This window comes from Mauremys reevesii, linkage group 19, assembly GCF_016161935.1.
Source record: "Mauremys reevesii isolate NIE-2019 linkage group 19, ASM1616193v1, whole genome shotgun sequence".
NCBI lineage: Eukaryota > Metazoa > Chordata > Testudines > Geoemydidae > Mauremys > Mauremys reevesii.
Window position 1 is genome coordinate 2087548 of NC_052641.1, and position 27398 is coordinate 2114945.

The following is a 27398-nucleotide window of genomic DNA, read 5'->3' on the forward strand; positions in this document are numbered from 1 at the left end:
TTATTTCAGCATAAGCTTTCGTGGGCTACAGCTCACTTCTTCGGATGCATAGAATGGAAAACACAGACAGGAGATATTTATACATACAGAGAACATGGAAAAGGTGGAAGTATGCATACCAACAGGAAGAGTCCAATCAATTGAGATGAGCTATTGTCAGCAGGAGAAAAAAAAAACCTTTTGAAGTGATAATTGAGATGACCCATAGAAGGTGTGAGGAGAACTTAACATAGGGAAATAGATTCAGTTAGTGTAATGACCCAACCATTCCCAGTCTCTGTTTAAACCTAAGTTAATTGTATCTAATTTGCATATTAATTTGAGTTCAGCAGTCTCTCTTTGGAGTCTGTTTTTGAAGTTTTTTTGTTGCAAAATTGCCACCTTCAAGTCTGTCACTGAGTGGTTAGAGAGGTTGAAGTGTTCTCCCACTGATTTTTGAATGTTATGATTCCTGATGTCAGATTTGTGTTCATTTATTCTTTTGCGTAGAGACTGTCCGGTTTGGCCAATGTACATGGCAGAGGGGCATTACTGGCATAGATTACGTTGGTAGATGTGCAGGTGAACGAGCCCCTGATGGCGTGGCTGCTGTGATTAGGTCCTATCATGGTGTCACTTGAATAGATATGTGGACAGAGCTGGCATCGGGCTTTGTTGCAAGGATAGGTTCCTGGGTTAGTGTTTCTGTTGTATGGTGTGCAGTTGCTGGTGAGTATTTGCTTCAGGTTGGGAGGCTGTCTGTAAGCGAGGACTGGCCTGTCTCCCAAGATCTGTGAGAGTGAGGGATCATCTTTCAGGATAGGTTGTAGATCTTTGACGATGCGCTGGAGAGGTTTTAGTTGGGGACTGTAGGTGATGGCTAGTGGCGTTCTGTTATTTTCTTTGTTGGGCCTGTCCTGTAGTAGGTGGCTTCTGGGTACTCTTCTGGCTCTGTTTTTTCACTTCAGCAGGTGGGTATTGTAGTTTTAAGAACTATTACTATTATTCCAGTTTACAAGGTCATCCAGATCTTCCTGTATGATATCCCAGTCCTTCTCTGTATTGGCAATACCTCCCAGATTTGTGTCATCTGCAAACTTTATTAGCACATTCCCACTTTTTGTGCCAAGTTCAGTAATAAAAAGATTAATAAGATTGATCCCAAAACCGATCCCCAAGGAAGTCCACTAGTAACCTCCTTCCAGCCTGACAATTCACCTTTCAGTACGACCCGTTGTAGTCTCCCCTTTAACCAGTTCCTTATCCACCTTTCAATTTTCATCTTGATCCCCATCTTTTCCAATTTAGCTAATAATTCCCCATGTGGAACCGTATCAAATGCCTTACTGAAATCGAGGTGAATTAGATCCACTGCGTTTCCTTTCTCTAAAAAATCTGTTACCTTCTCAAAGAAGGAGATCAGGTTGGTTTGGCACGATTTATCTTTTGTAAAACCATGTTGTATTTTGTCCCAATTACCATTGACCTCAATGTCCTTGACTACTTTTTCCTTCAAAAATTTTCCAAGACCTTGCATACTACAGATATCAAACTGACAGGCCTGTAGTTGCCTGGATCACTCTTTTTCCCTTTCTTAGAGATAGGAACTATGTTAGCAATTCTCCAGTCATACGGTACAACCCCTGAGTTTACAGATTCATTAAAAATTGTTCCTAATGGGCTTGCAATTTCATGTTCCAGTTCCTTTAATATTCTTGGATGAAGATTATCTGGGCCCCCCGATTTAGTCCCATTAAGCTGTTCAAGCTTGGCTTCTACCTCGGATGTGGTAATATCTACCTCCATAGCCTCATTCCCATTTGTCATCCTACCATTATCCCTAAGCTCCTCATTAACCTCATTTAAAGACTGAGGCAAAGTATTTGTTTAGATATTGGGCCATGCCTAGATTATCCTTAACCTCCACTCCATCCTTGGTGTTTAGCGGTCCCACTTCTTCTTTCTTTGTTTTCTTCTTATTTATATGGTCCTTTTACTATTGGTTTTAATTCCCTTTGCAAGGTCCAACTCTACATGGCTTTTGGCCTTTCTCACTTTATCCCTACATGTTCTGACCTCAATAAGAAGATAGCTTTCCTTGCTGATCACTCCCATCTTCCATTCCTTGTAGGCTTTCTGCTTTTTCTTAATCACCTCTCTGAGATGCTTGCTCATCCAGCTTGGTCTACAATTCCTGCCTATTAATGTTTCCCCCTTCTTTGGGATGCAGCTTCTGATAGTTTCTGAAGGGCAACAAAAATGGTTAGGAGGCTGGAGCACATGACTTATGAGGAGAGACTGAGGGAACTGGGATTGTTTGGTTTCCAGAAGAGAAGAATGAAGGGGGATTTGATAGCTCCTTTCAACTACCTGAAAGGGGGATTCAAAGAGGATGGATCTAGACTGTTCGGTAGCAGATGACAGAACAAGGAGTAATGGTCTCAAGTTGCAGTGGGGGGAGGTTTAGGTTGGATATTAGGAAAAACTTTTTCACTCAGAGAGTGGTGAAGCACTGGAATGGGTTACCTAAAGAGGTGGTGGAATCTTCTTCCTTAGAGGTTTTTAAGGTCAGGCTTGACAAAGCCCTGGCTGGGATCATTTAGTTGGGAATTGGTCTTGCTTTGAGCAGGGGGTTGGGCTAGATGACCTCTTGAGGTCCCTTCCAACCCTGATATTCTATGATTCTATGAACCTCTTTCACCCAAGACTCCAAGATTCCTTCCTCACAGCTGGAAGGATCTTTATCCCAGGGTAACCCTCAGGAAAATGCATTTCATCTCTTTCACCTAAGAAAAAGAACCAGCCCTTTGACTGTGGGAGATTCTAATATGGGACTTTGGTCAGCTATATTGGAATGTGTGGTAAGGATTTTACCTTGAACCTAGCTTATTAAGTTTTAGCTACTAGGAAACATTTTATCTTTATTTTTCTTGTAACCATTTCAGACTTCAATACCTTATACCTGTACTCACTTGAAACCTATCAGTAAGCCAGCAGTGCACAGGCAATCTAGGAAGTTTCTGGAAAGTGTAGGGGACAATTTCCTGGTGCAAGTGCTGGAGGAACCAACTAGGGGAAAAGCTCTTCTTGACTTGCTGCTCACAAACAGGAAAGAAATAGTAGAGGAAGCAATAGTGGATGGGAACCTGGGAGGCAGTGACCATGAGATGGTCGAGTTCAGGATCCTGACACAAGGAAAAAGGGAAAGCAGTAGAACAGAGACCCTGGACTTCAGAAAAGCAGACTTCGACTCCCTCAGGGAACTGATGGGCAAGGTCCCCTGGGAGAATAACATGACGGGGAAAGGAGCTGAGGAAAGCTGGCTGTATTTCAAAGAAACCTTATTGAGTTTGCAGGAACAAACCATCCCGATGTGTAGGAAGAAAAGTAAATATGGCAGGCGACCAGCTTGGCTTAACAGTGAAATCCTTGCTCGTCTTAAACACAGAAGAACCGCTTACAAGAAGTGGAAGATTCGACAAATAACCAGGGAGGAGTATAAAAGTATTGTTCAGGCATGCAGGTGTGAAATCAGGAAGGCCAAATCACACTTGGAGTTGCAGCTAGCCGGAGATGTTAGGAGTAACAAGAAGGGTTTCTTTAGGTATGTTAGCAACAGGAAGAAAGTCAAGGAAAGTGTGGGCCCCTTGCTGAATGAGGGAGGGAACCTAGTGACAGAGGATGTGGAGAAAGCTAGTGTACTCAATGCTCCCAGACAGCTGCACTCTGCAGCACGGTATGGGGAGGAGGTGACCAGCTCTCTATGGAGAAAGAAGTAGTTCGGGGCTATTTAGGAAAGCTGGATGAGCACAAGTCCATGGGGCCGGATGCGCTGCATCCGAGGGTGCTAAAGGAATTGGCCGATGAGATTGCAGAGCCATTGGCCATTATCTTTGAAAAATCATGGCGATCGGGGGAGGTCCCGGATGACTGGAAAAAAGCTAATGTAGTGCCCATCTTTAAAAAAGGGAAGAAGGAAGATCCAGGGAACTACAGGCCAGTCAGTCTCACCTCAGTCCCTGGAAAAATCATGGAACAGGTCCTCAAGGAATCAATCCTGAACCACTTAAAGGAGGGGAAAGTGATCAGGAACAGTCAGCATGGATTCACCAAGGGCAAGTCATGCCTGACTAACCTAATTGCCTTCTATGACGAGATAACCGGCTCTGTGGATGAGGGGAAAGCAGTAGATGTACTATTTCTGGATTTTAGCAAAGCTTTTGATACAGTCTCCCACAGTATTCTTGCCAGCAAGTTAAAGAAGTCTGGGCTGGATGAATGGACGGTAAGGTGGATAGAAAACTGGCTAGATGGTCGGGCTCAACGGGTAGTGATCAATGGGTCCATGTCTAGTTGGCAGCCGGTATCAAGTGGAGTGCCCCAAGGGTCGGTGCTGGGGCCGGTTTTGTTCAATATCTTCATTAACGATCTGGAGGATGGTGTGGACTGCACCCTGAGCAAGTTTGCAGATGACACTAAACTGGGAGGAGTGGTTGATACGCTGGAGGGTAGGGATAGCATACAGAGGGACCTAGACAAATTAGAGGATTGGGCCAAAAGAAATATGATGAGGTTCAACAAGGACAAGTGCAGAGTCCTGCACTTAGGACGGAAGAATCCCATGCACTGCTACAGACTAGGGACCGAATGGCTGGGTAGCAGTTCTGCAGAAAAGGACCTAGGGGTTATGGTGGACGAAAAGCTGAATGAGTCAACAGTGTGCCCCTGTTGCCAAGAAGGCTAATGGCATTTTGGGTTGTATAAGTAGGGGCATTTCCAGCAGATCAAGGGATGTGATCATTCCCCTCTACTCAGCACTGGTGAGGCCTCATTTGGAGTACTGTGTCTAGTTTTGGGCCCCACACTACAAGAAGGATGTGGATAAATTGGAGAGAGTCCAGCGGAGGGCAACAAAAATGATTAGGGGGCTGGAGCACATGACTTATGAGGAGAGGCTGAGGGAACTGGGATTGTTTAGTCTGCAGAAGAGAAGAATGAGGGGGGATTTGATAGCTGCTTTCAACTACCTGAAAGGGGGTTCCAAAGAGGATGGATCTAGACTGTTCTCAGTGGTAGCAGATGACAGAACAAGGAGTAATGGTCTCAAGTTGCAGAGGGGGAGGTTTAGGTTGGATATTAGGAAAAACTTTTTCACTAGTAGGGTGGTGAAGAACTGGAATGGGTTACCTAGGGAGGTAGTGGAATCTCCTTCCTTAGAGGTTTTTAAGGTCAGGCTTGACAAAGCCCTGGCTGGGATGATTTAGTTGGGTTTGGTCCTGCTTTGAGCAGGGGGATGGACTAGATGACCTCCTGAGGTCCCTTCCAACCCTGAGATTCTATGATTCTTTGTAGTCAAAGAAACTTTTTTTAATCTAAATAAATTCAGTGTTTAAACTGAACTGTTTGGTAATTCCAGTTAAAGTAGCAAACTGTTGAACTGACCCTTTACAGACCTTTAATATCTAAACTGCCCAGGAGAGAGCTGGATGGTGCAGAACACACAGTTTTTTGGGAAAACTCAGGACTGGGAGTGCGTTGGTGTCACCCTGCACGTAGTAACTAAGACTGGTGGAAGCCAGAGCGGGGCTGGAGTGTTGCTGACAGGCTGCTGGGGTCAGAGTTGTTGGACCAGAGCTGCAGCCACACACAGACACTTGGGGTGACCTGCATGCTGGCAGGCGGTTTGTGAGTGGCCCAAGTTGGGAGCTACAATAGCAAAGCATTGTGTGGCATGCAGGTTTGCGATGCAGGTGGTGACACAATCTCTCTCACTGATCTGTAATGCACCCCAGAATGTGACAGAGGGCAGCATAGATTAATAGACCTGCCAAAAGGCCTTTTCTCAACCTCTTTGGAGAGCTGGAGTATCAGTTTGACATTAATTCTGAAGCCTGGCTTTCTCTGTAGCATTACAGAATCAGTAAGCCAGCAGATTCATCTACTTGATGATGAGCTACACTGGGGGGATTTCTCATTTCACCTACCCCCTTCCTAGGCAAATGGAGTTGACCCTGTGAATGCTGTTGACCATCCTGACCTCTTTTATTCCTAATTCATGGAGCATAGGAGCACATCTTTCTCTTGTGGCCAGAGAATTAGGATGGTGTGTGTCAAAGGAAAAAGTGGTGTAATGTCATTAGGAAGAATTGAGGCAGGTGGACAGTGGTACAAGAGGGAGCAAATAGTAAACTCATTTCTCTAATGCTTTTTTAATAGGGTCACCCTGCTCCATATAAAACCGTTTCAGCCCGAGCAGGAACACCATCCACTATATTGCGGCTTCCAGCCAGTGTTTTTCAGGATGTTTTCCAGAAGTACCCTGAAACTCTTGTCAGAATGGTACAGGTAAGACTGATCTGTAGTTGCTTTTTATTAAATGTAGTATCCATCTTTCCTTTAAAAGGTTTTTCCCTATCTGGCCAGCTAGTCTATCCTTCTGCTGGTTCAGAATTGTTCTCCTTAGCATATTCTCAGGGTTTTGTCCAATATTTAAGTGTCCCAAGTGATGGGACTGCCACCACATATCCAAGGAGATTATCGCAGTCTGATTGATCTTTACATTAGGTGGGGATGAGGGAAATATTTCCTAAATGTGTCTTGGCTTAATTTCATCACCCTTCCTTGGACCAATGTACCAAAGTTCCTTCCCCCTTGAGGCCAGATTCTGCATTCAGAAATATGCAGCTCCTGTTACTGTCCATGGGGGCTGCCTCTGCTCATCAAAGAGCAGAATTTGGCCCTAGATATTTACTTCTCAAACATCTGCAAACTCTGAACTGTTGTAGCAGTGGGTACTTAGAATAAGTTCTAATCTTTGCACTTAAATAATGCTAACCTTGAATAACCTCAAATAATGCTACCACTTAATTAACTCATATATCGTTCTTAACTTTCCCCTGGATATGTGCTGGGCAAAGAATGGCAGAGGCAAATCTAATGGCAATGAAGACAGCTTATTGCCCCTCTGTAAGTTTTCAATGTCTCTAGTTCATGACATAGTGTCTTTCCTAGGGACTGGTCATATGTCAGTCCCTCGCTAACCCCCAATACGCTGTCCGTTTTTGAAGATCTTGAAAAAATGAGGGCTTAGAATCTGAGCATCTGGGTGCTCAGCACTTCAGGAAATCAGTTTTTTTTTTCATTGGAATAGACATAGATCAGCCTCTTGGTGAATAAGCAACCTTATCCATATGCCAGACAAGATGTTGGGAGATAGGGAGAAGTGGGGAAGGAAAGAGGAGTCTAGTTAAAGTGGAGAGTGACAAAGGGGAGATGCTAAGTGAGAACTGATTGCTGTAGAGAACTGTAGATTTTGGATCATATGCTCTTATGAAGGGTGTTTATGACATCAAGATGTCATGATCAATATCATCATTACTTGTTTATTGCCAACAGTGTATAGGCCCTTTATAGTTCTTGCAAGAGCCTCTAAAATTGGGACACCAGACCCAAGTTGCCCCTTGAGATTTTGTTTTGTTTTAATAAAATTACAAACACCCCCTTCCCCCAGTTGGGATTTTGAGATCTTCATACCAAAGAGAGGTGCCAGACACTGCATCTGCTTAGCTGGCTGCCTGGGTCCCCCCCCCCCGCCCACCCCCCTGCAGCCAGCTGAGAAGCTGCCGGCCTTCCCAGGCTGTCTCCCCCGATCCCCTGAGGCCAGCTCAGAAGCTGCCTGTGTCCCTGCTTGCCCCAGCCTGGCTCCCTCTGCCCTGGAAAAAGACTCACCTGCTTGCTGCAGTCAGAGCCAGGCTGGGAACTGCAGCCATCACACAAGCTGGGAACCTGGCTTCTGGCCAAAACAGCTGAAGATAACTTTTTGGCCTGAAGCCACTCGATTGGCCAGATGGGGAGAGCTGACTGGCTGCAGTGGCGCAAACAGCTGATGGGGTCTGCCCATGCAGTAGCTGATCCTCCGGTTGGTGCTAAGCACCCACTATTTTTTTTTTCCGTGAGTGCTCAAGTCCTGGAGCACCCACAGTGTTGACACCTATGGTGTCAAGTCTTTTGGGTGGTGTCTCTGGCTCAGCCACCTACTGTGTCTCTTGGTGAGAGACCCAAGTTTTCAAGCCACACAGCACTCTTCTTCAGCTGTGGGGAAAGGTATTCTCAGCATCACAGCAAAATGCAAAGTGGAACAGAATGTTTAGCATAAGTAGTTAGCACAAATTGTAAGGGAAAATTCAAGGTAGCATGGCCTGTTAACACTTCTGTAGTCATAGGACAAAAAGAGTGGGTTAGTGGATGGTGGCGTATTTGGTATTCACCTGCTCCCTGTGTTTGATCTACCTCTCCTAGATCATCATGGTGAGGCTCCAAAGAGTGACATTCTTGGCTTTGCACAACTATCTTGGCCTGACCACCGAGCTCTTCAATTCTGTAAGTGTAGAATGAAACCAATTTACTCTTATCACACTGTATGTATCTGATTCTAACCCTGTCTGTGGGAGTGTGTCATCTCTTCAGTAGCTCGCAAGCATAATCTCAGTATAAAACTAGCATTAATTTATTGTTTGCAACAATATTAATACCATCGTGCTTCAGAGAGAAGCTCTCAAGCTATAAAATCTGCTCAGTGCTGAAGCCTGCTGAATAACATTTCATTTGGGCATTTTTATTATGGAGGCTATCATGGCTGCCAGGCTACCTGCACCTCTGTCCTTTTTCTGGTCCCTCTGAGTGCACCCCCTCAGGTGTAGGCTCTTGTGTCTTTACCTGTTGTGATGCTCTTCTCCAGTGCTCCCAGAGCCGTAAGCCAATGTGCAGGGCCCTACCAAATTCATAGTCCATTTTGGTCAATTTCATGGTCATAGGATTTTTAAAATCCTAAATTTCATGATTTCAGATATTTCAGTCTGAAATTTCACAGTGTTGTAACTGTTGGGGTCCTGACCTAAAAGGGGGTTGTGGGGGGGGGGTCACAAGATTATTGTAGGGGGTTGTGGCATTGCCACCCTTACTTCTGCGCTGCCTTCAGCGCTGGGCTCTTGGCCAGCAGCCGCCGCCTCTCTCTGGCCACCCAGTTCTGAAGGCAGCAGCACAGAAGTAAGGGTGGCATAGCATGTATAGCCACCCTTATTTCTGCACTGCTGCTGGTGGGATGTTGCCTTCGGAGCTGGGTGCCCAGCCAACAGCTACTACTCTCTGGCCACCCAGTTCTGAAGGCAGCACAGAAGTAAGGGTGACTGTAGATGAGCCAGACTCACCCCTGCGGCGTCTCCTGCTGGTTATCCTGGGAATTAGCTCATTCCAGCATCCGGAGTGCCCTCTGCTGTCTGGGCGAGGCTCACATTAGTGAGAAGTGTAAAATTTGCCGCTCCTTCAAGCCGCGTACAAAGAAGGAGCGTGAGATCCGACTCCGAGCTCTCCTCATGGAGTCGGCATTGGCCCCGGCACCGGCGCGTCGAGCCGATCCTGCGCCGGGCACCTCGTCTTCGGCATGCAGCAAAGCGCTTCCAGTGCGCCGTCCTGATTCCGCGACTGGGACTGTGTCCTTGGTGCGCAGCGAGGCACCGTCGATGAGCCAGCACCGCTCCCCTGCTAAACAGGGGAAGACTCAGTGGTGCCAAGAGAAGGAGAGGGGTGAGGCCAGACCCGAGTTGGGCAGCCCACGATCCCCATCGGGACATAGACCTCCGACTCACGCTGAGCGGAGTAGTCCCGTCCTGTCCGCGCGAGCCTCGCCCAAAGAACGCATGCCTTCGACGCCAGAGGCAACTCAGGCCGCGCGTGATATCCTAGCGCTTCCGGTGCCGGGAGCATCGCCTCAGTCGGTCCCTCGGTCCCGTGGGAAGCTGCCCTTGGGCGCCCATCAGCCCTCCTCGTAGGTGTCGGACGTCGAGGTACCTTCCCGGGTTGAGGTGCCGAGCAGAGCCCCGCGATGCACGTCAACTCTGCGTCCCGGCTCTTTGGTGAGCGGATCCCACTCCTCCGGTCTCGGACGCCATCGAGGAGGTGATAAGAGACAGCGCCGTTCCTCCTCCAGCCAGTCTGAGAGGAGCAGGTCTCGCCGCCGTCAGCACTGACACTCGTACTCAAGCGCCCGCCATCACAGAGGCCATGCTCGGAGTGTGTCAGGAGAGTCCCCGGCAACAAGGCGCCATGGACACAGGTGCCTCAGGGAGTCCAGAGACACCTCTTCAGACATTTACCTCTTGACTTCCTGCAGGTTGAAGTCTCGGGGCAGGAGCCATCACGATAGAGACCGCTCCAGGACTTCGGCGTCTCATTTCCAGGCCATTCCCTGGCAAGGACAATGGTGCCACTGGGCACCGTGGCCTCAGGCACCTGCACAGCCAAGACCTCGCTCCATGGTGGGAGCCTCTCAGGGCCGCCCTGCGTCGCCTCCCCGGCACCGGGATCAGACCGTGGGCGCCGAACCCCCGGCACCGACTCTGGCGCTGGACCCGGACGTCGAGCCTACGATGCCTTGGGTTGCTGAAGGCACCACACCATCTATCTCTTTGGCGCAGGGTGATTCAGTTGCGGTGCCATCTCCCTCTTCCCAAGAGGACTTCAAAGCGCACCAGGAGCTGCTTAGGAGGGTGGCAGCAAATCTCGAGCTCCGGGCCAAGGAGACGGAGGACCCCTCCGATAACCTATTCAATGTCCTCAGCTCCTTGGTACTGGGGCATGTGGCCCTCCCATTCCATCAGGGAGTAGCCAACATCACCACTGGCCTCTGGCAGACCCTGGCCTCGCTTGGGCCTATTTCCAAAAAGGCCGAGAGGAAGTACTTTGTCCCCACAAAGGGTCACGAGTACCTATACACCCACCCACTCCTTGGTGGTAGAGTCGGTCCACCACCGTGAGCGGAATGGCCACACCAAAAGACAAGGATGTTCATAGACTGGATACCTTTGGGAAAAAGGTTTATTCGTCCGCGGGTTTCCAGCTCAGAGTGGCCAACCACCAGGCACTACTGAGAAGGTATGAGCCCCTTCTTCGGGACAAGGACGGAAAGGAGTTTTGGGCTCTGATCGACGAGGGTGCGGCCACGGCCAAAGCAGCTCTCCAGGCGGCTTTGGATGCAGCGGATACAGCCGCTTGTATGATGGCTTCCGCAGTCTCCATGCGACGGGCGTCGTGGCTCTCGCTCTCGGGGCTGTCAGTCGAGTCCCAATCTATAATGCAGGACCTGCTGTTTGATGGCAAGGCCCTATTTGCGGAACAGACAGATACCAGTCTGCATGGGATGAAGGACTCCCGCACCACCTTGCAGACATTAGGCCTCTATGTCCCACCCCCTAAGGACAAGCCCAGGCCTCAAACCTCTGCTCCTCTGGCTCGGGGCAGATACAAACCCCCGCCTAAGCAGCAGAGGGAACAAAGGCGTCGGTCCCAATGCCAATCCCGTTTGGCCCCACGGCCGGGAAAACAGCATTTTTGATTCATTGAGGGGGGTCACCGGGCCTCCTCCGTATAACATCGGACCAATGGGTCCCAGCACCATCTCCCAAGGGTACAGGCCACAGTTTGTTTCCACCTCTCCCAACTATCCCCTGTCCGGGCAGCCGGCTGGGGTCCCGGAGCATGCCCTCCTCCTCCGCCAGGAGGTAGAGCGCCTCCTCTCCCTGGGAGCGGTGGAACGGGTACCTCGGGAATACCAGGGCAGGGGTTTTTACTCCAGGTATTTCCTCATCCCAAAGGTGAAGGGCGGGCTTCAGCCCATTCTTGACCTGCGGAATCTCAACCAGTTCCTGGTTCGTTCCAAATTCTGCATGGTGTCCCTAGCCTCTATTATTCCATCCCTAGACCAAAGGGATTGGTTTACGGCGCTGGACCTCCAGGATGCGTACTTTCACATCCACATTTTCGAGGGTCACAGGCGTTTCCTCCGTTTCATGGTGGGTCAGGACCATTTCCAGTTTACGGTCCTCCCCTTTGGCCTCTCTACTGCCCCCAGGGTATTTACAAAGTGTATGGTGGTGGCTGCCCACATCAGGAGAAAAGGGCTGCAAATCTGCCCCCACCTCAACGACTGGCTGCCCAAGGGCCGGTCTCGGTCTCTGGTGCAGCAGCACATGAGCTTCCTGCTAAACACCTGCGCAGCTCTAGGCCTACTGGTAAACGAGGAGAATCCACGTTAATCCTGGTTCAGCGCATAAGCTTTATAGGGGCGCTGCTGGATTCCCGGGTGGCCATGGCCTCCCTCCCACGGGACAGATTCGAGATGCTCAAAGCTCTCATCGCCTCGGTCACGGCCTTTCCGGTAACCACGGTACGGGTATGCCTGCAAATCTTAGGCCACATGGCAGCATGCACCTATGTGGTGCGACATGCCAGGCTTCGGATGAGGTCCCTTCAGCTCTGGCTGGCCTCCCGGTACTCCCAGGCCAGGGACGGCCTGGACAAGGTAGTCACGGTGCCGCCCAGGGTGGTGGCAGATCTCCAATGGTGGTCCCTCCCGAGCAACATGCTCCAGGGTATCCCCTTCCGACAGCCCCCTCCCTCACTAGACCTAGTGTCGGATGCCTCGGACCTGGGCTGGGGAGCCCACATGGGGGATATCAGGACCCAGGGCATGTGGTCACCAGAGGAACTGACCCTGCACATAAATGTCAGGGAGCTCAGGGCCCTATGCCTGGCGTGCGTGGCATTTTGCCAGCACATACAGGGGAAGGTGGTCAGAGTCCTTACAGACAACACAACTGCCATGTATTACGTCAACAATCGAGGGGGCACGCGTTCCTAGGCCTTATGCCAGGAAGCCCAACTCCTGCGGGAGTTTTGTATAGCCCACAACATACTTCTGCGGGCTTTGTACCTGCCTGGCAAGAGCAACGCGCTCGCAGACCGCCTGAGCAGGGTGTTCTCCCAGCAGCACGAGTGGTCCCTGCACAGGGAGGTAGCCAGGTGGATCTTCCTACAGTGGGGTGCTCCCCAGGTAGACCTGTTCGCCACCGCCCAGAATCACCAGTGTCCTCGATCCTGCTCCAGAGCAGGGCGGGGCGATATCGGATGCGTTCCTGCTCCCATGGTCGGGGCCCCTGTTGTACGCCTTCCTGCCCTTCCACTTAATAGGCAGGGTCCTACAGAAGGTGAAGTCAGATGGGGTGAGGGTTATTCTCATAGCCCCGGATTGGGCCCGTCAGCATTGGTATGGGTCCCTACTGCAACTCTTAGCGGCCCCTCCGTGCAGGAGGCCGCTCCGCCCGGACCTTCTCTCCCAGGAGGAAGGTCGTCTCCTCCATCCCAACCTAGCCGTGCTTCACCTGACAGCATGGCTGCTCTATGGTTAAATGAGGAGGAAGGCAGGTGTTCTGAGGATGTGAGAAAGGTCCTCCACACGTCGAACCTACCTGGCTAAATGGTATAGGTTCTGTATGTGGGCGAGGGATAGAGGTTCCTCCCACTCCTCCGCGTCTATCCAGCTTGTCCTCTACTACCTCCTGTCCCTTAGGACCCAAGGGCTGGCGCCCTCCTCGATCAGGGTGCACCCGGCAGCCATTTCGGCTTTCCACCCCCCGGATCACATGATGGCCTGGTTTCTGAAAGGGTTAGATCGGGCATTCCCTTACGCCAGACCCCCGGTCCCGCTCTGGGACCTGAACCTGGTGCTCTCCCGCCTCACAGGGCTTCCCTTTGAGCCTTTAGCCATGTGCTTGTGGTCCCACCTGTCATGGAAGGTGGCATTCCTAATAGCCCGCCGGGTATCAGAGCTCAGGGCCCTGACTTCTGAACCGCCGTATATGGTCTTCCATAAGGACAAGGTTCAGCTCTGCCCTCACCCCGCTTTTTTGCCGAAGATAGTCTCGGCTTTTCACGTGGATCAGGATATTTTCCTCCCGATCCTCCTGTCCTAAACCCCATTCCTCCAATGAGGAACGCTGCATGCATATGTTGGACGTGCGCAGAGCGCTGGCCTTTTACCTGGACGGAACCAGGTCATTTAGGAGGTTCCCCCAGCTTTTTATTGCTTCGGCCGAGCGTATGAGGGGACGGCCGCTGTCCACCCAGCGGATCTCCTGCTGGATCACCTCGTGCATTCGCACCTGTTACGACCTGGCAGGGGTTCCCCCACCTCCTCTTGTGAAGGCGCATTCGACAGCCCAGGACTCGTCAGCGGTCTATGTGGCTCATGTTCCTATTCAGGACATCTGTAGGGCTGCTACGTGGTCCTCTGTCCACACCTTTTCATCGCACTATGCGATCGTCTCCCAAACGAGGGGTGACGCCGGGTTTGGTAGGGCGGTGCTCCGCCCGGGTACCCCTTAAAACCTTACATTTAAACTTCTACCCTCCTCCATCAGGTATAGCTTGGAGTCACCTATAGTGGAATACACATGAGCAGTCACTCGAAGAAGAAAGGACAGTTACCTGTTCCGTAACTGGTGTTCTTCAAGATGTGTTGCTCAGGTGTATTCCACGTCCCACCCTCCTTCCCCTCTGTCGGAGTTGTCTGGCAAGAAGGAACTGAGGGTGGGGGGAGCGCGCAGCCCCCTTTATAGCGCAGTATGTCGGCGCCACTCCAGGGGTCGCAGCGCTGCTCCCCCACTACGGATACTGCTAAGGGAAAAACTTCCGGCACCGGTGCACGTGGCGAGCACGCACACCTATAGTGGAATACACCTGAACAACACATCTCGAAGAACGCCAGTTACGGAACAGGTAACTGTCCTTTTCTCACCTACAGTCAGTTCTCAGCGTCTCCAGCACAGATGGTTGAAGGATTCATCTTGTATGGATTCCAAGACCACAGGCCTCTTTTGTCCAATTTAAATGATGATTAGCAAAGGGGCTCGCTCCCCTTCTTTTTATAGTCCAGTAAACCTGTGAGATGTATTCTTCTGAAGGATATCCCCAGATAAAGTTTTTCTCCTCAATTACTTGTCCCCCAAGAAACTGACGCCATCCTGTCTTCCGTGCCCTCCTCTCAGTTTGCTTTTCCTGTGGACTCAGATGCAAATGAACTTACACTGTCTCTGGTGTCACCTTGCTCAATTTACAATGGCGAAACAGGCAAAACAAGGACAAACTTGTTTATCCGGGGGGAGGGATAGCTCAGTGGTTTGAGCATTGGCCTGCTAAACCCAGGGTTGTGAGTTCAATCCTTGAGGGGGCCATTTAGGGAACTGGGGTAAAAATCTGCCTGGGAATTGGTCCTGCTTTGAGCAGGGGGTTGGACTAGATGACCTCCTGAGGTCCCTTCTAACCTTGATATTCTATGATTCTATGCTTCCGCAGCATATTTTAAGAACATTTTACTGGCATACATACATAACTCTTTATACGCAACCCGTGCATACATCACGCAGTGATAGCCATGACCAGTGTGTCATCAGTTTTTTGTATGATACCTTGCAAGATGCTGTCTGGCTAAGTATTCTGACAGCAGTGTGTTTTATTTGCCTTTTGCTAGCTGGCACAAAGTGGCTCTTAGGGTCACACCTGTAATGGGGTGAAATGTCTGTTCTCCTGCTCCTGGACTGGGCTCTGGCCTATAGTATCCTGTGTAGCAGCTGTGCTTGCCCTGCAGATTCAACTGATCTTGTGCACCTGCTGTTCTTCCCTTTGGAAGTCTTTGACTGGGGAAACAGTGACAAACAGCCATCTTAAATCAAAATATTGTTTGTTTTTGCAGTAGGAACAAAGCACAAGAGAAAAAGGAATTTTAAAACAGTCTGCACACATCTCTCTTACCTAGAGTCCTACCATCCCGATGGAAACCTAGGCAAGCCTACTTCTTCAGACATCCTCAGAGGAGTCCTGTGTCTCAACTTGGCTCCCCTGAACAGTTACTCTCCATCTCTGTGGACAGGGTCCCTTTTAATTCTGCCAGAGCTCCCTTGTTCTTCCGTGTTCCAATGCTTCTGCCTGTCCTGGTGCAAACCAGGGCTGTCGGTGGTCTGGCTAGGAGGCAAAATCATGAAGAGCTAATAGTTCAGGTGTTGTCTCTTAACAACTATTACATGTTTCTGAGAGGTAGCTTATCTTGAGGCATTCTTTTCCTTCCTGTTGTTGCAGTTCTGGGGCATATTTATGTCTCTGTTACTAAAAAGCACTTTCCTTTAAGTAATATATTTTATTCTTATTCTGGAATATGGATTATATATTTTGAATTTTAAAATGGGATTGAAGATGTGATAGAGTGTAGCGGGGTAGTCACCCCGCTCCTGCCCTGAAGAGCTTAAAACAGTCCTGGGAGAGGGCTGTGGCAGGGGAAAAGCTGGACTGACTGGGGGAAGCAGCCACAGGTGGGTCCACGCTCCAATCAGGCTACAGTTGGCCCTATAAGAGGGCTGAGGGCCAGAGACTGAAAGTGTCTGTCTCTAGCAGTGGAGAGAGAAGGGCCTGGCTGTCTGGTTGCTGAGCAGGATACCTAGAGTGGAGCAGGGCTGGGGGAAGGCCAGAGGAGCTGGGGAGCTCCAGCCTGGAAAACCCCAGGTTGCAGGCCTTGCTAAAGGCCAGGAAGGGTACTGGGGTTGCAGGGGTGCAGCCCAGGGTTAGGAAAGGCAGCAGGTCCAAACCCCCCTTGCCAGTGATGAGTGGTTTACAGATTGCAGTCCGCCCCAGTGAGCGGGGGCTAGATGGTAGCTGGCAGTAGCTACTGAGGCTAGGTGGGGATAGGGGGTTGGGGGTTCCCCTGGGTGGGGAGACCCAGATTGTGGGTTACTGCTGGGGGTAGAACCCTGACATAGCGGGGCACTGGGGTCTGGGAGGGACACAAGGGCCAGCGGCAAGGCAAGACACCAGCCTGCAGAGGGTGCTCTGGGCTGGGCGCCACACCGATGAGTCGTTGCACTGCCACATGGAGGTTTGAAAACGTGTCATTTCGTGGCTGTATGTGTGTCTGATGGGGGCATACTAACCCCACTCTGAGCGAGCAAGGGTTAATGAGCTGCAATGGGCTCACTCAGCCTCACCTTGTTACACCTGCACTCGTCTGGTGATGCAGGGGGTAATTAAAAGGGAAGAGAACAGCTCAGTAGGTGGCTGACCAGCAAGGAGCACAGACTCCTGTCCTTTGGTTCCTGAGGAAAGGACCAGCTCAGAACCTCTGCAGAGACTGCTGCCTGCCAGAACCCCCCGGAGGATCATAGGTCTGGCACAGGACTATTGTTTTTTGGAGTTATTTCTTTGCTTTACTACAAAAAGGGCTCTTGGGCTGTCTGTGCTATCCAGGACAGGCCTGTCAAGGCCCTAACTAGACTGTTGCAGGGAACCCCTGCCCAGGAAGGGTTAGAACCTGCTTCAGTAAACTCTGTGTGGACTTTTGCACCCGACTCAAGTCTGCCTTGTGGTTTATCTTGGACCCTGAAGAGCATGGTCAGAATATGCACTGACTCATTTTCTCATTAACTTGGGGATCTTACTAAATATTTGACAGTATGGTGTGATGGGTTTGGTCATATAGACCCCCTTGGGACTGTCACCTGACATGCTGGAATTGCCTTTGAGACTGTTTTCCTTGCCAGCTTGGTACTCCAGAACCCTGCCTTGTTGAGCCAGACACGCAGGCCTGCTGTAACACAGACCCAGGTCTGGTCCACGCCCCCAAAGCTGCAGACTTTAACCAAAAACTTGTCAGCAGGTCACCTTTCTCCAGCACCTAGACCCCAATGGGATCCAAACCCCAAATAAATCTGTTTTACTCTGTATAAAGCTTATATAGGGTAAACTCATAAATTGTCCGCCCTCTATAACACTGATAGAGAGATATGCACAGCTGTTTGCTACCCCAGGTATTAATCACTTACTCTGGGTTAATTAATAAACAAAAGTGATTTTATTAAGTTTAAAAAGTAGGATTTAAGAGGGATCTGGGGCAAAAATCTATCTGGGGATTGGTCCTGCTTTGAGCAGGGAGTGGGACTAGATACCTCCTGAGGTCCCTTCCAACCCTGAGATTCTATGCCTGAGCTCACTGCATGTTGCAGACCTATAGTATAGTGTGCGTACTATTGTTGTTATTTCTTGGCATAGCTTGTAACTATTATTCCAGGCAGTAACTGGTGTGTGTGTGTGTGTGTGTGTGTAAAGAATGATGCACAAAGCTCAGTTGAATCTGTGTGGTTAGAAAAGTGACTTTGGGGACTCCTTTTCTCGTCTCTCCTGTTTTTGTTTCCATAGCAGATTTGCTCAGTATGCAATCTTAAAGTTTCTCTAAGTGCTAACATTACAGAATCTCAGGTCGTGCTCTTTCTGCCTCTTCCTTTATCGCCAGTAGCAAAGATTAAATAATTGGAAGTTAACTGACAGTTTTGCTCATGAGAGTTAGAATCTCTCTCATAAATTCAGAGGCTCTGCAGAGCTAATTGGACTGTCACAGGTTAGCCTGAACCAGTGGAATGTCTCACACAGCAAGCGCACTCTAATTTTAGTTTTTGTCTTGCCTGCTGGGACCTGATTAGCTTTGGCCTGCACCTGGTCCTTCTAGCTACTGGAGGCAGTACCAGATTTACCATGGCACCAGTAGCGCCATGGCGTCGGGCCCATGCTCCGAAGGGGCCCTGGCCTGGCTGCTCTTCTCCTCCCCCCCACTCTCTTCTGGAGGCAGAAGCTTGGTGCTGCTGGCTCCTAGTCCTGGGGCTCTGTCTTGCTGCAGGAGGGCAGGCTCTGCTGGCATCCAAGCTCCCCACTCCCCTACTTCTTCCCCCAGCGTGCTGCGTTCCCACTTCTCCCCCTCTCCCTGCCGCCGATCAGCTGTTTGTTGGGTTGGGCGGGGGGAGGAGGTGGAGAAAGAGGCAGGGGTGGGGTCTTGGGGAAGGGGGTGGAATTAGAGTATACCCCCTCCAGCCTCCTGCTGTGAGATGCTCAGGGTAGGGGGCTGGGAGCACCCCCACGACCCCAGCACTCTGCCCTGACTCCTGCACCCCTTTCACACACACCCTGCCCTTTCCCCTGACTCCTGCACTCCCCCCCCCATGACCCCAGCCCCACCTTTGGATGGGGTGTGCCAAGATGGTAGGGCCTCCAGCAGGGGGTATCAAATGCCTGCTACACCCCATCAGAGAGAGTACAAATATATTGTGTGTAAGGTGAGACTGAGAAAAGTATAAGAAAGAAGAGGTATGGTTGACTAATGATGTTACGTTGGCCGTAGAGTACCTGTGAACCTAGGTTTTGCTACACAAAGATGACATTGGGCTTTTCTGCTTTGGATGTGTTATTCAAAGAGACTACAGTTATCTCACCCTTTTTAAAGATCCTAACCTATAATCTGCTCCATATGCAGCACTGCAAGACAAAGGAAACTGTGTACACATGTGAATCTGTGTAAATCTTCATCTCTCATTTCCCTCAGGAGAGCCAGGCCATTCCATTGATATCTGTGGCAAGTGTAACATCTGGAGGAAGTTCAAACAAAGAGGTGAAAAGACAACTGTCTAATGTATTGGAGGAGGAACAGGGAGAAAAGCTGGAGAAAGCAAGGGATACCTCAGAAACAGGTAACGTTTGTGTTAGTGTGTACAGAGCGCCCTTGATGATGCTCTGGGCAGCACAGTATTGTGCTGTGTATCAGCAGCCTTTTGTTTGATTTAGGTAGATGGGAAATGTCTTTACATTTTGGATACAGATCCCAAGTCTTCGGAGAATCTTTAAGCTGAACCAATATTTCATCTTGATTTAAGATCTTGAAAAAGAAAAACCAAGCCTAATTTTTAAAAATTTAAGGCTAGAGAAAATTATTATTTCATGAATATATTTGCAAGACCAGAGTACTCTTTAATTTGAATTGAATATGCTGTGAGATTATAAGAGAATTACCTGATTTAAGTAGTAGCAGGAGATACCCTACAAATATGAAGGGGTTTGAGCTAACAGACTTCCCTTAGAATTTACCTAGAAGAAATGAAATTAAGGCAGCTAAGTAGTGAGCAGCATCACATGGCTATGATGTAGCGATGGTGGCATGTAGAATGAAGCAGGCTTCCATCTTGAATGGTTGTGCAAGTCATGTGCAAGTCATCTTCCTTTGGCAAGAGTCAGTAAGGGAGCATTTAGGCTTTTTAAATCCCTCAAAATTGCATCTTCCAACCTTATTTGGGTCGATTTTTGTGTTCTGCTTCCTTCGACCTCAGCTCTAAGAAGTGAATGTGTCTGAATCTTTCTTACAGAACGAAATGTTCTTCGAGAGATGTCCCTGTTCATGTTCCATTCCAGGTGTTGGTGCACTCCTGCGCCTTCTCTTGGAGATTTTTACAGCAGTACTCATACGGGCCACGCATGCACGATGCCTGCCTCACACGCTGAATGTGCTTCAATAGCGCACATGCGCGGCCCGGGCTCCTTGGTTCTTTCTCTACCGTCCCCAGCCTGAGACAGAGCTCAGCAGTCTCGCTCAATTATTTCTCCCTTTAGACAGATAGAGAGTTGTTTATACAGTTTATCTAGTTTGGTTTTTTAGTCAGATGTTTCATTTCCCCCTTCCCAGTTTTTTTCTGTCAGACAGACAGTTTATACTATGCCTGGCTTTATCAGGTTTTAAGAGATGCACTACGTGCAGAAAGGCCATCCCTATCTCTGATGGCCATTCTCAATGTGTTTGCTGTTTGGGGGTGTCCCACATCCTCCCAAATATTCTCTCTGCAGTAAACTGAAGGCTAGGGCACGAAAGGACAGAGACCTGAGACTCAAGTTAATTCTAATGGAGAAGTCCCTCAGACCTGCCTCTGACCTAGGTCAGGAGTCCTACTTGAGACAAAGACCTCCTAAGTTCACCAAGGCCAAGAAAACAACAAAAAAAATGGCCAGCTTCACCACCTCACAGAGACCAACCGGTATCCAAATGGTCTCCAACCAGGTCTGTCTTGTTGGTGCTGACAGCTCCGCGGCTCATCACATATGATGCTCCAGGCACCTCCGGCACCATCTGTACCCCAGCTGCTGCCAGTATGTACCGCTCTGGTGCTGAGGCTACAGGCTTAAAGTTGTCTGCCTCTTCTAATATGGCGCAGCACAGCACCACAAAGGACTCGGTACCTATACAGCTGAACCAGTTGCTGTCCTGGCACTGACACCTCAACCACCTATGATTCCTCATATGGCACCGCACCAGTCGGCACCAGCCAAATTTATGGCACTGCCGTCTCACCCAGCACTATATATTGGGCTCCTTCTACCTCGGCACCACAATTTATTTATTCCAGCGATTTGCTAATCTCGCCAGCTCCAGATTCCCCATTACTTGGTACCGGTCTCTCACTGGGACCGTAGGCACGGCACCCACAGATATCCCTTATTTCCTCTCACTTTTCTAGTGATGAGGATGATGAAGTGGAGGGAGTTTTTTCACCATACCATTCCTCCCCCCTTCACACTCCCGCTAGCATGGGACCAAGGAGACCAAGGGGTTCATATTCCAAGGACTTACCACCCTGGTATGGACACCTGTGGATGGAACCACCCATGCCCTTCCCTGGACAATGGCATTATTGGAACCCGTGGGGGTCGTACAGCAGGCACATCAGTAGCTGGTATAGCCCACACGGAGGCGACATTAGATCTCCTCCTGTACCTGTCCACACTTCTGCGACAGACAGACAGGAGCAACCTGCAATGGTGCATGCAGATGAGGAGGCACCTGAACCCTCTCCAAATAATAATAATTCATCCACCTCACCAGAAGAGGCTATCATGCCCCCACCCCCAACAACACTGGATGATTTTACTCATTTTCAGGACCTCTTCAAAAGAGTGGCTAATGAGCTCAAGATCACTCTGGAGGAAGTGTCGGCGACTCAGCATGAGCTGACTGACATATTACAACCTTCAACCTCCTCCAGGGTTGCCCTACCTATTAATGGAGCCATTATGGACCCTGCCAAGAATATCTGGCAAACCCCAGCCAGCATGCTCCCTACCTGCAAAAGGGTAGAGTGGAATACTATGTCCCCTCCAGGGGGCCAGAATTCCTTTTCATTCACCTAGCACCAAATTCACTGGTAGTAGAAGCAGCCAACCAAAAGAACAAACAGCAGCATTTCCAGTCCACTCCCTCTGACAAGGACAGCAAAAGAATGGACCTACTCGGCTGCAAAGTTTATGCATCATCCACGCTACAATTTAGAGTGGCAAACCATGCAGCCCTACCGGCCAAATATGATCACAGAAATTTCGGGAAACTCATGGACTTTTTTAATGACATCCCAGAGGACAAGAGACAACAATTCAAAACAGTAGCCTCTGAAGGGCAGATTATTTCCTGCACGGATTGCAGACTGCTCTCGATGCTGCAGACACAGTTGCTAGTTCCACCACGATTGCCATAGTGATGCATTGGGCTTCATGGTTTACCTCTTCTTCTTTCCCACGCAAAATACAAAACACCATGGAGGATCTTCCCTTCGATGGCAAGAAGTTATTTGCAGCAAAAAACGAGGTGCTGCATACCATGAAGGATTCCAGAGCGACGCTCAGATCACTAGGCATCCATACACCGGCACTTAGAAGAAAACAATACACTTAACGTTGTAGTTATGTTCCTGAAAAATGCGACTTTAAGTGAAACAATGTTAAATGAATCCAATTTCCTCATAAGAATGAATGTAAATGGGGGGTGGGGGGGTTAGGTTCCAGGGAAATTTTTTTTGTCATACCGTACAGTACTATAGTTGGGAGGTGCCCCCGCCTTACCCCACACAGGCACAGCCCACTGGCACTGGAGACAGAGGCAGGCAAGGAGGCTGAAGGTGCTGTAGGCTAGGAGAAGCATGTTGCGCAGCAGCAGCGGCAGCTTCCCCTACTCTGCAGGCACCAGGGGCGGGGGCTCAACCCTCGGCCCGCCCACACTGCCTCTTCCCCCAAGCCCCCACCCTTAACCTGCCTCTTCTTCCCCCTCTCCTTCCCTTTTACTCCACACGCCACGTTCTCACTCCTCCCTCCCCTCCCTCCTGCCCGCAGCAATCAGCTGGCTTGTGACGTTCAGGGGGCAGGAGGGAGGGGGGAGGAGCGCAGACTCTGCCGCGGGCGGGAGGGAGGGGGGAGCCTGCACGCCGAGTCCTCGCTCCTCCCCTCTCCCTCCTGAACGCTGCAAGCCAGCTGATTGCCGTGGGCAGGAGGCGGGGGGAGGAGGGGCAAGGCGCTGATCTGCGGGGTCTGCCGGCTGGCGGGAAGCGCTATGGGGAGCTGATACGGGGGGCTGCCAGCTGTGGACAAAGCAGGCAGCCAAACGACGTTATAGCGAAGCATTGCACAGCTTTAAATGGAGCATGTTCTGTAATTGAACAGGGATGTAAGATTGAAACAACGTTAAGTGAGAGGATGTTAAGTGGGGAGTTACTGTATCAACCTTACCAGTGCCCACAATATCTGGGCTACATAACAGTAACAGAGGCCATATGACCATCAACAGCAACACCCCCAGAATCCCAGGCATCAACGACGATGCCCCACAATATCGGCACCATCCCAACCCCCTCCATCTAATAAGCAGATTTGAAGCCTTGGTCAAGGGTATAGAAGACCTCTCACACACTCCAGCGCTTATACTTCCCATCAAACTTTTTGGTCATCATTTATTCCCATTCTACTGCAACTGGCGAGCCCTCACTATGGATAGATGGGCCCTAGAGGTTATCCGATTGGGCTATTCCATCCCCTTCCTATCCATACCTACCCCCACCCCGTCCCTCTTCAGGGACCCCCTCATGACCACTTGCTCCACCAAGAGGTACATCATCATCTACAAATAGGAGCAGTCGAGACAGTGCCCGGTCAGCACAGGGGAAAGGGTTTTTATTCTCACTACTTTTTGACCGAAAAGAAAAGTGGGGGAAGGCGACCCATCCTTGACCTCAGGCGTTTCAACGAGTTCATCAAAAGGCAAAAATTCAAAATGGTTACCCTCACAACCATAATTCCAGCGCTGGAGCAGGGAGATTGATTTTCAGCCCTCGACCTGTAGGATGCTGAATTTTATGTAACTATATGCCCAGCCCACAGGCATTTTCTCAGATTTGTTATGGGCTCAAATCACTACCAGTACAGGGTTCTGCCTTTTGGCCTGTCAACAGCACCCCGTGTCTTTTCCAAGATTCTCGTGGTGGCAACGGTGCACCTATGGAAAAAAGGAGTCATAATTTTTCCTTACCTGGATGATTGCCTGCTCAAGGCACAGACTCTTGAGGAGGCCATCCAAGCCACACTGATAACCATCAACTTCTTCCAGGGTCTGTGCCTACAAATAAACAAAACCAAATCAGCATAAACTTCTACTCAATGTCTAGAGTTCATAGGCACTCACCTCGATTCCACAACCGGACTTGCATCTCTCCCATCCAACAGATTCAACACCATAAAGAATCTTGTCACTAAGTTGCAAAACAGCCCGCAGGTCACTGTCTGGGACTGTCTCCAACTTCTCGGCCATATGGCCTCTTGCACTTTTGTGGTCAAGAATGCACGCCTCTACATATGGTGCCTGCAGGGTTGGATGACCACTGTCTACAGCCTAAACAGACTTCTATTCATACCTACCAAAGTCAAGGACTCACTCACATGATGGACTCTTCCACACAGCCTCTGTTCCGGAGTTCTGTTCATACAGGAGTCCTCCTCCGTTATAATTACCACTGATGCTTCCCTCACGGGTTGGGGAGCACACATGGCCAAGCTGTGCTGTCTACAGCTTTCTTACTGGATCTGAAGTCCCTACCTCCTTAAGAGATACTGTTTTTCAGTCACCTGGAGTGGAGCACCCACAGGGACATCTTTCTCAAAGAAGAGGAGGTTGATGATTGTCCCTGTGGGTGCTCCACTACCCACCCTTCTCCCCTCTACTTCAGAGTTTGGGGCGATTTCCGTTGTAGAGAGGGAACTGAGGAGCCTGGGCTGCGTGCGCACATTATTGAGGCACATTCGGCGCGTGAGGTAGGCACCGTGAGAGTTCTGCTGTAAAAATCTCTGAGTGAAGGCGCAGGGGCACAGCAGCACCTGGAGTGGAGCACCCACAGCGACACTCATCTCGAAGAATGTCAGTAGTTCTTCGAGTGCTTATATCAATTCCACTTAGGTGTGTGTGCATGGCTGTCGGAAACTTTTCCCTAGCAGCTACCTGTTGGGCCGGCTGTGGAGCCCCCTGGAGTGGCGCTGGTATAGTGCTCTATATACGACTCTGCTGGGCCGACACCCCTTCTTACTGCCAGTGATGGCTGTTGGAACAGTGGTCTCTTGCTTGCAAGTGCTCCACTAATCCCTAGGTGGTCTTCTTATCTTTGTGTATAGTTACCCATTGTTAGTTAGTGGTTCTTTTCTAGTTGTTAATTGTAGTCTTTAGTGGTTGGGGAGTTTTCCCCTTCAACGAGTGCCCCGTGGGGCTCCGGGGCATGCTGTTCCAGGGCTTCAAACCCTGTAGCTTTTGCGCCAAGCCTATGCCCACGGGCAACCCCCACGACTCCTATCTCCGGTGTCTGGGAGAAGCCCATCAGGCAGATCTGCACGGCCTTCAAGCCTCGCACTAGAGGAGAGGGACATTAGTTTAAAACAACTCCTCCGTCTGCAGCAGGACCTGGCCCCGAGCGCCTTAGTGCAGAGCGCTCCTCCGGCAGTGCCGTCTGTGGCACCAAAAACGGACTTGGCACACCCTCCCAAGGGTCAGCGGTCTCCCAGGACCCAGAAGCGTTCCCCTCAGCACCACTCCCACTCGCCAGCTGCCCACAAGAAGCAGGACAAGCCTCCACAACAGCCTGATTCAGAAACCGCAGCCTCGGCAGGGCATGCTGGGGAGCATGGGCCAACAGACCCTCCGGTCGGGCTCAACCCCCATGGGCCCCCTGTCTCCCCAGGAAGCCCTGTGCTCCTGGACTCCCTGCGGCTGCAGGTGGAGGAGGTCATGATACCCTCCACACTGGACACTTTTGAGGCCGCTAGGGGGCTTATAGAAATTACGGCACCCAAGTCTCCTGTCTTAGGGCCTCTGCTACCCTGAGGCCCAGCACCTTCAAGAGGCAAACCAGCTACGTTTGGGCCGTCTGCCCCCAACCAGGATCTCTGAGTCCTGGTGCCATACATATGCCCCACGCCGGTCTGACTCATGGCAAAGGTCCGACTCGTGGCACTGGTCTTGCAACCCTGACCCTCAGAGCCATTCCTGCTTGAGGTGGTCGTCGGCTGATAGGTTGTGGTCCTGCTCGAGGTCTGGATCCCAGTCTGTGACCTCGCGGCACCGCTCGCATCAACCTCAGACTGCACTCCTCAGTCGTTGCTTCCTGACACGGCACCGATCCCTGACATGGCACCATTCCCCAGCATGGCACCAGTCCCATTTGCGGCACCATTCCAGATCCCGTTCCGGACAGTCCCTGCTTCAGCAAGGGCCTTGATTGTGATACCGCTCTGTCATGGCACCGCACCCCATCTCGGCACTGCTGCACTCTATGGCATCGCTCTGCATTTCGTCCCCATTCCTCACACCGACACTGCTGGTCACTGTCTCGCCCTTGTTATTCCCCACGGCACTCATCCCGCCCGTTCAAGAAGGAGGAAGCTGCTATGGGGCAGTCCTGCACCACTCCCCCTGGGCCATCCCGCTCAAGGTCCACCTCCTTCAGGTCAGGCAGAGCATCGTGGGCATCGGAAGCGCCCAGATCCGGGCCGGGAAGTCTTAGACAGGATGCTTCTTTGCCCCACTGGTAACCCCAGTGGCAATTCTGGACCCCTTGGGTGTACCATCAGGCCCAATGTGGGGGCCCCCCCCCGGCGCTCCTTCACTGTCCCATTCGGCATCTCGCCTTCCTGAAGCAACCATCAGCTGCCTGCCTCAGGATCCCTTGCAAAACCCGGCTCTAACCCCACCTCCGGTGGAGGCTACAGCTGGGGCTCGGGATGAGCTGGTCCCAGAGGATCCAGAGGCTGCCACAGAACCAGTCCTGCCGGTGGCGTCTTCCTCGTCCTCTCCTGACGAGGCGGTGGCGGGTATCTCCACCACCCGTGGACTACAGGGTCCTGCAGGAACTCCTCCAAAGGGTGGCCCTAAATATGTACTTCCAGGTGGAGGAGGTGGTAGAGGAAAAGGACCCTGTGGTGGACATCCTGGCACCAGAGGGTCCCTCTAGGGTGGCCTTACCCATGCTAAAGGCTATCCAGTCTCATGCCAAAACTATTTGGCCTGCCTTCATTCTCCTTACGGCCAAAGGGGCCGAACGGAAGTCCTTTGTCCCTACTAAAGGGTACGAATATCTGTTCACTCATCCCCCTCTGTGTTCTCTTGTGGAGGTGGTGAATGAAAAAGAGAGGCAGGGTCAGCAGGGGCCCGTGTCCAAATCAAGAGACGCCTTGATTTGTTTGGGAGACAGGTTTATTCAACGAGGGGCCTTTCTCTCCGGATTGCTAGCCAGCTTGCGATCCTGAGCTGGTACAGTTATAACTAGTGGTCTGCGGTCCAACAGTTCAAAGAGCTTCTCCCATCCGAGTCTAGGGCTGAACTGGGAGCCATTGCCGAGGAGGGCAGAATAGTAGCCCGGGCTTCCCTCCAAGGT

At 50.6% G+C, this 27398-nt stretch overlaps 1 protein-coding gene across 8 annotated transcripts in view; it reads left to right on the plus strand.

Moving 5' to 3' along the window:
* Positions 1–27398, plus strand: part of PNPLA7 (patatin like phospholipase domain containing 7) — a 363329-nt gene that overhangs the window by 73711 nt on the left and 262220 nt on the right. For all 8 annotated transcript variants that reach the window (XM_039506224.1, XM_039506218.1, XM_039506223.1 and 5 more), the window contains 3 exons: positions 6196–6324; positions 8278–8358; positions 19226–19370. In XM_039506224.1, the coding sequence (XP_039362158.1) occupies positions 6196–6324; positions 8278–8358; positions 19226–19370 (355 nt within the window). The remainder of the gene's footprint in view (positions 1–6195; positions 6325–8277; positions 8359–19225; positions 19371–27398) is intronic.